Genomic DNA, 12,041 nt, shown 5'->3' with positions numbered 1-12,041 from the left:
TTCCCCCGGGATAAGGTCCAGGTGTGCCTGCAGCTACTGCTTCCCCAGGGCTCTGAGCCTGGAGCACCAGTGGCTGCCGCTTTCCTGGGGCTCAGGGTCTGGAGAGCCTGCTGCCACCACCCCTGCCCCCTGTAGCCCTATCCCATTCCAGGCGTAGCCCCCCCGGCGGCCTCCCACAGCTCCAACTCACCACCCAAGCCCCCGACTTATGCAAATTTCGAGGCGTGCGTATCTCGGGGAACTTCTGTATGTGGGGCTGTCAAATTTTGCCAGATTATTTCCATAAATGGGCTCTTTGTGCAAGGTGCCAGACCATCAAGGGTGCCAGACCTTCAAGATTTCCAGACCATCAGAGGCCAGATTAAGGAATTTTTCTGTATTAGGTTTGGCGAAAAAGGCGTTGTTGTGAGGAGACAGACATGCTTTTTGTTTTATGACTTTTGATAAAGGGTAGTTCTTACCTCCCAGGGTCTAAGCTGGAGGGTATCATTTTGTAGCTACATTCCTGTCCACAGGCTGTTCTCCTTTTTGTTGTTGTGAGCAGCAGGGCATGCTCCACGGTTCACCAGATGTAAGTTAAGGGATGAAAACACCTCTCCATCTAGGAATGTGGCACCCCTAATGGACAGCATAACAAACTGCCTTGGCACTGTCACTGCCCTTCCAAGAGCTGAGCTGGATTCAGTTAGTTTGGGAATCTTGCCTCCTGCCAGACAAGCTCTGACATCTTAGGAGTAGTATTAAAGGAGTGCTCAGATCCCCAACCCTAGATATGGGTCTCACGGCACCAGCCACGGGTGCCCACTGGTTAAGATACACCTTTGTTAACCAGAAGAGAACAGATGGACCAAGGAACGTGGACAATTTACTGAATTCTCCATTTTGTCCTATATGCCCCCAGAAACATTCTGCACAACTGCACATGTGGAGAATTCATGATCCTCACAGATTTCTTTGCTTCCCCACCAAAATGACTTTCTGATGGGAGAGCAAAGGGAAGCAGCAAAAGCAGCTGTGCATCCTTCCCCAGCACCACAGGAGCACTGTCTTGGCAGCTGACAGAGATGTAAATCAATGAGGGGAAATGGGCGTATGGGCACCCAGACTGGGGCCCCCTGCCTTGCGTCAGGCAGGGCTGGGCTGGCTAGAGGGAGGACAGGTTCTCTTCTCCTGCCAGGAGTGACTGGGACCAGGTCAGACTCATCCCCAGAAACCTCCCCCAGCTGCAGGAAACTCTGCCCACCACCAGCCCGCATTGCTCCTCTGCCACGGGGAGCAGGGGGTCATTGCTCCCCTACTTGCCCAGCCCCTGGGCTTCCAGAATACTCCTGCACTCAGATGCCCTGCCAAGCTCCACCTCCCAGCATGCAGACCCCCGCTTCTGTACCCCAACCACCAACTGCTGAGCCCCCAAAGTAGAGCCACCAGCACAGTGAGCCCAACCCCTCCTGCACATGGACTTTGCTGATAAAACCCCAGCACCCAGACCCCCACTCCCGCAAGCCTCTTCCTGCCACACCCAGACCCCCAATGAGCTCCAGCCCCTTCACCCAGAACCCCACAGAGGCCCACTGCCTTGCATCCAGAACCTCCCGAAGAGCCACTGTGTATCCAAATGTCTCCTTCACCCAGATCTCCCAGTGAGCCACCTGCACCCAGATTGTCCCACACAGAACCCTCTCGCCCCACACTAAGCCCCTCCGCACTTGGCTCATGAGCCTGCTTGCCCAGGCCTGGTGTGCAGGACCCCAGGGTGTTTCTGGGGCAAGTTTTGTGGGGCGGGGCCAGCTGCACACTCTCAGAAGGAGCAGGGCCTCAGGGGCAAGGGGTGGAGCTGATGGCAGTCAGCCCGTAGTTCTCTCCAGACCACAACATGGCCTGTCCTCCCCAGCCCTCAGAGGCATGTGGAGCAGTACTCCAGTGCAATTCAAAGGGGGCCAGGGCTCTGGCAGCACCCAGGAGCTCTGAGCCCCTTTGAATCACTGGGCCGTGGCCATTTCTAGCACCTAGCAAGGTTTTCCTTAGTACATCTTTTTCTAGACTGGCCATTTATGAATATTATGGCAAACAAGAGTCACATGAGAACATAATATTTTAACGGCCATACTTGGTAAGACCAAAGGGCTGTCTAGCCTAGTATCCTGTCTTCAGACATAGGCCAATTCCAGGTGCCCCAGAGGGAGTGAAACAAACAGTTGGTCGTCAGAGTGATCCATCTCTTGCCAACCATTTCCGACTTCTGACAGAGGCGAGGGACGCCATTCCTCACCCATCCTGGCTCATAGCCACTGATGGACCTAACCTCCATGAACTTACCTAGTTCTTTTTTGAGCCCTACGGTTGGTGTAACTTGACAAAACTTCACTGAATTTAATGAATTTGTGTCTATTTATACCAGCTGGTGTCTGGCTTCTTCTCTTAAGCATCCCTCTGTTTCTTCTACAGCCCGTGGAGCAGTATCTTAGGGTGTGTCTTCACAAGGAATTAACTTAGAACTTAACTTCGAAATTAGGCACTACTCTGAATTAGCCTGCAGAGAGCTGACACGTTTTCTCTTACTTTGAAGGTAACTTCAAAGTAGGGAGCCCAGCTTTGTCCTTACCCCATTCCTGGGAATGGAATAGTGCCCTACTTCGAAGTTTAACTTCGAAGCAGGGTGTGTGCAGACTCTTAACTTCAAAGGCTGTTACTTTGAAGTTGTACTTTAAAGTAAGCAGCTTTGAAGTTATTTTTGTAGTGTAGACATGGCCTTCATCTTATTAGCACAACATTAAAACAGAAAGGCAGCCAAGTGAGATAAAGAACTCTTTTTCACACTGCAAATATCTGACTTTAAATGCAAATTTATGTCTTATGCTTCCCAGGTTACTTGGAGTCAGGCTACCTGACTTATTTTATTAGTTTATTTCACGCATTAATTTTGCTACTTATCACCACAATATCTTGGCTAGTTTATAAATTTATAGTTTATAAATTTAGTAAAAAAGTTAAGATTATTCCCAAAATATTTTAAAATACTCAAGGTAAAAGCCACACATTAAAATGCATTTGCTTCACAATGCATAAGATACAGACTGATTTTGGCACATACATTACAATCAACGGGAACAATATATAAGCATTGTATCTTAAACACAAATTCACTTTTTAAATCATTGTTGTGAATAGCTGTATGGCATTTTGTATAGATACATTGGTTCTGGTAAAAGATCTTCACTTCTGATTAATTCTTATTTGCCCAGAATTAGGTTCTCACTTGTCTGCCCTTCAGGGGCTGGGGAAGTCGATGATTGGTCAAGGTGATGTTGCTGCGGAATTGGGCCAGCTAAATGAAGGGAAAAAGGACACAGTTAGCTTCCAACTTAAATACTGTGTATTAAAAAGAAGCAAAATGTCTTAGGCTAGTTCTGTAGTTAGTATATTTTGTTCATGCACTTAATCCAAAATCTCACAATTAAAACAGCCCTTGACAAATGGAAATAAAGTGTCCACTGCTGTCAGTGAAACTGTGACAGTATTAAATGGGAGTACCGCAGTGATGAATCAGGATTTATACTTTTAGATAACTATGCAAATGATCTGACCACTTAATGAATTTAGCACCTTTGTCACTGGCAAGAACAAAAATTGATCAGATATTCAATGGCAACACTGATGTGTCTGTGTAATAAATTAGTTCCATATAAGAACAACTTTTCGTGGGTTCCCATACTTCCTTGCCCCACTATGGCAAATATCCTTTAAAATTTAATTTTTAAAATAGCGGTCATTAATTGAAACACAGAAGAGTGCCTTTAAGATCAACATCCTCATTCAGTTAAAATTTGGTTTACAAAACTGCTTTTTAGACAAAATTGTTTGTAACCAAGCTTCTATCAAGTGTACACTCTAATGGCCTAGGTGGTAAGACCCCTTACTGTTTATTAAGGGGTTATTAATAAATGATCTCACAGTGCTTTTTGTCTCAAAAGAGCCAAAACCTTTTTACCAAATCACATATGAAACTTACACAGAAAGACTTGCATTCATATTGGCATGCAGCCACTACTAGGCCGTGTCTACACTAGCCCCAAACTTTGAAATGGCCATGCAAATGGCCATTTCGAAGTTTACTAATGAGCAGATGGGAATAAGGGGACTTCGAAGTAGGCGGGGTCCTTTCGAAAAGGAGCCCTGTTGGGATGAGCTGCGCGGCAGCAAGGCGCGTCAATTTTGAAGTGCCGCGGCTGCCCGCATGCTAATGAAGTGCTGAATATGCATTTCAGCACTTCATTAGTAAACTTCGAAATGGCCATTTGCGTGGCCGTTTCAAAGTTTGGGGCTAGTGTAGACATAGCCCTAGAATGATAGGTGGCAACAATTTAATGGCATAAAATTATTCAGAAATGATCAATTGAAAAATACCTTATTATTTTGCATGTTTTCTATGTTGAAAATCAGAAAAAAATGAAAGTACCTCTTAGTGCACAGTAAGATAACACTGTCCTCAAGTTTCTCTGCATCAAGAAATCTTGTTTTCTTTGTGGTGCTATACCTGTTCTGAACTGATAGTAATGGCCTCCTTAAGGACAATCCAGGTGACACTCTCAAGAAGGGGAGGGTGAGTCAGAGAGCCAGGATACGTCCAGTAATCCAAGGATTCAGGAAGTAAGGTTGATGGGTCAAACTTAGTAAATGGAACTGTTTTACCCTGTGGAAAATACATTCCATTAAATTGGAATGATAGTGAGAGTTTAGGTCAGTAAGACAGTGTTATGAAAATGATGAGAATAAGGGTATGTTTTCACCACGTGGAAGAAGGACCCTCTCAGTGTTGATCTTGTGGGGTTTGATTTCGTGCACCTAGTAGAGACACGTTAAATTGAACTAGCTGGGGTTGACACTTGACCCCTGTATCCCTCAATGTCATGAGGAGTAAGGGAGGTTGATGGAAGAGTTTCTCCCATCAACCTCCCTCAGTGAGGACAGCGGGTAAGTCAATTGTGGATAAGTCAATTCCAGCTACGCAATTGCCATAGTTAGAATTTCGTATCTCCAATTGACTTTAAGGCCTCGTATAGACCTGGCCTACAAGTCAAGATTTTTTGCCCTACAATGAAGACTGAATTTGTTTTAAAATACAGATGTTCTCCTTTGGGCTCAAAACAAGCAAGGTGCTGAATGCTGTGATCCTGAACCAGCACTTACGCACATACTTAATGTAAAACACAAACACTCCTCTCATATTTAACAGGACCACTCATATGCTTAGGTGCTTTGCTTGGGACTTGACTGCTGCATTCCTCCCAGGAGCAAACCCCTCAGCCCTTCATAAACACTATGTGAGAAATACATCCGGGCTACGTCTACACTAGCACACTACGTCGAAGTAGCCTATTTTGACGTAAGAATATCGAAATAGGCTACTTCAACGTATGTTGTCTACATGTCCTCCAGGGCTGGTGCCGTCGACATTCAACGTCAAAATAGCGATGGAGAATGTCGAAAGGAGCTACCCCGGAAGGAAATGTGGAGCGTCCACACACACAAGTGGTCCCCGTCAAAATAAGGGGCCAGCAAAGCCCCAAGCCGCTCCCTTAAAGGGCCCCTCCCAGACACACTCGGCCTGCACAGCACGAGATCCACAGAGCCGACAGCTGGTTGCAGACCCTGTGAACGCAGCATGGACCCCCAGCTGCAGCAGCAGCAGCAGCCAGAAGCCCTTGGCTAAGGGCTGCTGCACGTGGTGACCATAGAGCCCCACAGGGGCTGAACAGAGTGTCTCTCAACCCCTCAACTGATGGCTGCCATGGAGGACCCCGCTATTTCGAAGTAGCAGGATACGAATCGCCTACGTTCGTTGAACGTCGAAGTAGGGTGCTATTCCCATCGATTTCGATGTCTCGCTGCCTAAAGTCGATTTCAACATCAAAATAGCACACTGAGCGTGTAGATGCGACGCGTGCTATTTTGACGTTGTGCCGGCTACTTCGAAGTAGCTGGCTAGTGTAGACGCACCCCCTATGTCCTATCTGTATGGAACTTCATAGCCTGTTTTATTTGAACAGCATGTATATGTGATATGCTATACATATGAGGCAAAACTGAGTCCAGATAATATTTAGCTATATGCTGCCACATGCTCAAGATAAACTCTAGGTGGATGGATACACTTAAAATAACTTAAGTTAATGGGAATTGAGAGCTCTTATCATTTTACAAGAGGCCCTTGGCAGCTTACAGTGCTGAGCACTAAGACTGTAAATTATTCTTCTGAACTCTTATAAAGGTCATAATGTGTGTGTGTTGACTCCTAGACTCAGAAAAGCAATTTAAGCTGGACATTCAATATTGCCCCTAAATGAGCCTCTGGAACTCTGGATTTCTATAACAAGTGTATGTAGCTGTATCTTTTATGCAATGCAGTCTCATTACATTTCAGACTGTGAAGTTCCAGAGTGAAATCACTAGATTTTCAATGATTACCCTACTCAAACATGCTGTGACCATGCAGTAATATTTACCTTAGTCTTTATCGAATCTAATGCCTTCACAATTTTTTGTACACTTTTATTAGGGGGGCCAACCTGCAAATATAACCATAGTGAGAAAAGGATCAAATCACAAATGTGTAACAATTATCTTATACTAGCATTACATACCTTCCACTCATCTGAATATGATTTACAAATACAATTAGGTTAGCCACACAAACCCACTATAAATTAGTGAAGATTTAGAGCTAAAGAAATCTTTCATAAAATCAGCTTGACACTTTTATTTGTGTAGAGAAATACCATAATCCCCAGGTAATGCCACTGAAATGAGTTGGAGCTACTTGGTAGGATAAATTACTACTCAATGTGAGCAATGGTGTCAGAATCTGACAAGTAAAACCTCTTGTTATTGTGACTTCCTCATATTTATTCTTTCCTTGAAAGTGGTCAATCAAATGGTTTTGCTAATTTATTTTTAACTGTTTGGATTGATTGTGAGCTGTTGGCTATTCAGTATTTGAGCTGTTAACTGGTTGCAAGTGGCCAGATAAGTCGCATGGTATTGCTTCTGCACTTCAGGCATGGATGCCGATGCAGCTGCATTTAATGTTTATTTTTCCAGCAATCCCTGCATACCTCACTGACTTTGAAAGTTACTTGCTATGAAAGTTCATGTCAGTAAATGCTGATCTCACAATTCTGTGTGGAAAGGAAATATGAAACAGTAAGAGTTTGACCTAAGTAAATCCAAGGAAACGGAGGCAGAGCATAATTAAGAGATTTTTTTTTCTGAGGTGTCAGTGGTAGAACTGGTAACAGAACCTAGGTCTTCTAATGCGTCATTCTGTGCCCTAACCATGAAATCAGGTTTTCTCCCCTAGAAGCTGAATACAGTAGAGTCTCAGGATTTGCGAACTTGATGTTTGCTAATACAATTATTCATGAGCAGCCGAGTGGCCACTCCCCACCAGGAATCCAGGCAAGAGTGCCAGCAGCTGCCGCTTCCCCTGCGGCTCCAGGCAGGAGTGCCGGCAGCTTCTGCTGGGGCCCCGGGCACCCCTCCTTATTCGCAAAAAATCAACATTCACGAGGGTTCTAAACACAGAACCCTCGTGAATGTTGAGACCCTACTGTACAACTTTGGCTCAGGTTTTTTTTTTCTTTAAAGATTAACTGTGTGAATCAGTTCAGTTCAATTTGAGCTCAGCACTACAATACAACATCTTTCCATGCTCTGGAAGAGAACATTTTGGAAAAACAACAATAATTTAGGTGTATTCTGTATAACTTCATAATAAATACTGTGGTCCGATACTTAAAAACTAAAGAAAAACGAAGAGTAGGCCAAACATTCTGACCCAGAAAATCAGTGACAATCCATCCCAAGGTTCAGCAATACAGAATTGTTTTGTAGCCTACAGAGTTACCATGACACAATGAATTTAATAATGACTTAACCATGTTACAAGTTGAGGTTGAAAAAAATAATCAGACTACTGAAATCTAAGACAAGTCAAGAAGGATGTGCATCTAAATACAAATAACGTTGCTTTGTCTAGTCCCCTTTACTGAGTGGTTTCTGGTTTGTGGATGGATAATAAATAAAGCAGTTTTTAAAACAAAAAGCAAAAGGGTTTCACTATGCTGAATAACTAACCTTCAGAAAAACAGCAATGACTGCCAAACCATCCGGCTTATCTGAAGCCTCAGCAAAACTTGAATATTTGTCTGAATTCCAGTGAACTAAGTGAAGCTGGAAAGCAATTGAAGGAGAAAGTTACTTAATTCAACAACATCAGAGACATATCAAAGCTATGTTCTTAGGGCTGATCCTGTAATTTGGCAGTGTGTGTATGAACTACTACTCCATCATGGAGAGCTGTAGGCAAAGCAGAAGGATAAACAGTTGCTGGCTCTCTTCCTGTGATGTGAGTAGGCATATCTAGAGGACAGTATATACTACAAGTAAAAATTTCAGGGGCTTTTTCCTCTACATATCATCTGTAAAGGGGCTTATGGTACCTTCTGTTCAACACTAGTGTTTTTGCCTATTATATCTTATTATGGAGTGTTACACCTTTCACACAATGACAATATATTTGGAAATAAGTTCTTAATTCACATGAAATTATTTTAGAAATTATTAATATTTTCACATATTTGGAAATTCCTCAAGTTAGAGTTACGTAACTACAGCAATCTACCAGTTTTTATTGGTACAGCACCTTCCATCAATAGATCACAAAAAGTAGAACAGCTTATTAAAAATGTACAATGGAAAATCAGCACTAGCAGGGGCACATTTTAGAAATGATCATGCAATGAACACAGTTTTTAAAGATTGTGGTTTAAAGATGGGAGAGATTTCCCCAGCTATGATTTTAAGTTAAATTGAAGTCTTTTGTCAACTGCTACAGCTATATTTAAGAACATATTTTGAATAGCTGTTTCCAAGTAATCCGAAATACATATTTTTATGTGGACTGTGTTGCTCAAATGCAGTCCAAATTTACTGTCCAATTATAGCAGGAAGCCATCCTAAAGAGAGGCCCCTTTCATATCTTGGCTGCGTAAGTGAGATAGCAATGGAACCATGAACAGTGGAAAATTTTCTAAGAGTGTTGTGAGAAGTCCTGCCCACATTATAAACAAATATTCTAGTCCGTCTCATTAGATTCATATGCAGTAATGCTCTAAAATCTAAGGATTAGTCAAAGATGACATTGAATACATTGTTCTTGGCATGTGGTGTAAATTTAGGCAACCAAGTTTGAAAAGGTTGGCTTCAAGTCCTGACTTTCACCTGCAGAAGTCCCTTTGCATGGGCCGAGTAGGCGGTTGCTTGTTCAAATAGCTGTGACTACCCAAGCAATAGATACAGATACAGATATTTCATGAGAATTTACTTGTGCATTTCTATTTCCAAGGGTGACATTTATGACTCAAGCTTTCAAAATGTGACCTTTACTTTTGTTTCATTGATTCTACCTCTGAGGCATATTTTCTTCCATCCACGGTGTGCTCAGAACCATGATCATCAGTCTGTCCCCAGTGAAAGTGAAAATGCTGCAACCTGTAGTTTCCAGTCAGAGGTCCACCAGTCACCCCTGCATAGGAATGAACTCACTGGTTAAAATCCACTTCAGAGACAGCACAAGCATCATAACATACCAAAACTTCCCTGCCTAGATGTAGGCAATTCCAATATTAGATCTATTAATAATTCACTGTAACATTTTAATTTTTAAATAAAAAAGATTGTGCATGGATTAATACAAGCCCTTAGAGATAAAAATTGTGATATGTACATATTGTGGTTTAGTCACAGTAAATCATCATGACTGTCCAATTCAACCCAAACATTTGCATCAACTAAACGAGACTAGAGATTACTTTAACAAGGGAACAAAAGCCAGGGAAACATACAGTAGCAGCAGTTCATTAGATACAGGATTAGGATTCAAGGAGTTACAGGTGAAGCGGGTCTTTGCCCATGAAACTTATGCTCCAAAATATCTGTTAGTCTATAAGGTGCCACAGGACTTCTTGTTGTTCTTGAAGATACAGACTAACACAGCTACCTCTTTGACAGGTGGCGACTAGCTGTTAGATCACTGAGCCCTTCCCCATCCTAGGGCAGAAGGGAGTCCACCACTAAAGGACCCAATACTAGATATTGCAATTGCCTTTCTGTGCAAGAAAGAAAAAACCAGTAGTGCATGCACAATATTCTGAGTCTAGCATATTCATTTTTCCCATGCTATTTTACAGCTAAGTTTAGATGTTCTTCTTAGTGATGTTGTAGGTCACCATCAAAGATACATACACTATTAACAGGCAAAAGTGTATTTAGTCCTACTGGCAGACAGAGATCCATCACACTAAGGACTTCTTGCCTGAAGATTCATGCAGTGGATGGTATTTGTATTTCCAAATTAGAACAAACAGTGCCTTATCCTCCCTTTCTAAAGCAAGGCTAACTCTAACTCATATTTGAATAGTAACACAGAGGGAGCCGTGCTAGTCTATATAGTCTGTCCCACGATAGCTCACCTAATAAATTATTTTGCTAGTCTTTAAAGTGCTATTTGACTGCTTTTTGTTTTGATCATATTTGAGTAGAGACTTGTCTGCAACTTACCAGAAAACAGCCATGATTGTGGATATTTTACTCCCTGGAAATGTTCAGTCAATCTAGCAAATTTTAAATTTGCTTGTAACAATAGAACACTTGCCAACAAATCCAAATTTTAAAATGGCAGATTTCAGATCCCCCCTGGAGCACACATCAGCATTCTAAATCTCAGAGCATGTTTGAATTGGCATTTATGGTGCTGAAATTCCATTTGCTTTTGTTTCTAGTCAAAGGTAAGAAAAAAAGAAAAAGGCTGCGTAAAAGCAAACCATAGCTGGTCACTAACCTGATTGGTTATCCTTGTCCTCAAAGTTCACATGGAAGGAGTGTCCAATGTTAACCATCTCTTTGCAGGTGTTCAAATTCCAGGTGATTTGGAGATGTCCCAGCGATGGATCTTTTTTGACTTTATCGGTTTTAATGTCAATAGGAGACTGGTGGGTTCCATTGGCAATGGGGTATAATTTGTGCCACTGGTCAGGTCCTAGACAAACATAGATAATGTCATTAAGTTCTCAACTGCTACTGTAGGTTTTACATATTAAGACTGAACTGTGGTGGTTTTTCTTGTCTAGCTGTAAAAATAATAGACTAAACCTCTTTGAAATGTCAAGACATATCATTCCATATGGTTTGATCACTGGTTCCTATCTCCTTTTATGAAAAAATTAAAGAAAGAGCCCATCTTGGTCAGTTAAACTAGTTTTCTATTAGGGAAATTTGTTCCTACCATTGTTGCCTTGATAACTCCAGTTCAGACTTTCCATGTTCTTCTTATCGCAGCGGCTTGTCGTCGAGAATAAATTGATTGGTGCCTATAGTAGCTGATGCTGGCATGAGGCCAGTGCTTTCCTTCCCCACAGAATTTCTGCCTTAGGCTGGGGTTTTTATATGCTTCACCAAGTAAGGGATTTGGCAATACTTTATAATCAGATTTTATTGGGTCACCTGATCTCATGACATGAGAAATGGTTTCAAAAGAGAGAGGGAAGGGTGGAAGAAAAAAAGGAGTTTGCAGTCTATTTACTTTTTCCATTTTGATTCAGTGAACATGTTATGTACTGTAAGAGTCAAATAAGCTTTTAAAACTAGACCCTTTTATTTATTTAAATGTTAGCAAAAAGTATCTGGCACATTAAATATCCAGGGCCAAAAACCATCTCTAAATTCAGAGGGAGCAGCTGGGTGTTCTTCACTTTTGAAAAGCCAGTCCACTCATTCAGATACCTTAAATATGGATTTAGGAACCTAGCTTTAGGCATTTATTGTTAAACTCATAGCCTTGATACTTTTGAGTAAAGTAAAATAAATAACAGAAGGAGATGAAATATTTTGACAAATGTGTTAATTGGAGTGTAAAATAGTGGCTTCATATTATTCATAACAATATTCTTATTAATAATAATTCAGGTCTAGACCATCTTTCATGG

General features: G+C 42.0%; 1 protein-coding gene across 1 annotated transcript; it reads right to left on the bottom strand.

The window, feature by feature from the left end:
- Positions 1-1,948: 1,948 nt before the first annotated feature.
- CA1 (carbonic anhydrase 1) lies at positions 1,949-11,496 on the bottom strand. Its single transcript, XM_074985710.1, has 7 exons — positions 11,342-11,496; positions 10,898-11,095; positions 9,465-9,583; positions 8,134-8,229; positions 6,504-6,566; positions 4,535-4,690; positions 1,949-3,325 (listed from the first exon to the last, which is right to left on the bottom strand). Exons 1-7 carry the CDS (start codon positions 11,376-11,378, stop codon positions 3,245-3,247), a joined length of 750 nt encoding a protein of 249 aa, XP_074841811.1. The 5' UTR covers positions 11,379-11,496; the 3' UTR covers positions 1,949-3,244.
- Positions 11,497-12,041: the final 545 nt, after the last annotated feature.

This window comes from Carettochelys insculpta, chromosome 2 (assembly GCF_033958435.1).
Source record: "Carettochelys insculpta isolate YL-2023 chromosome 2, ASM3395843v1, whole genome shotgun sequence".
Lineage (NCBI taxonomy): Eukaryota > Metazoa > Chordata > Testudines > Carettochelyidae > Carettochelys > Carettochelys insculpta.
Note: the sequence above shows the minus strand (reverse complement) of the source record. Positions and strands in the feature narration are given on the sequence as shown.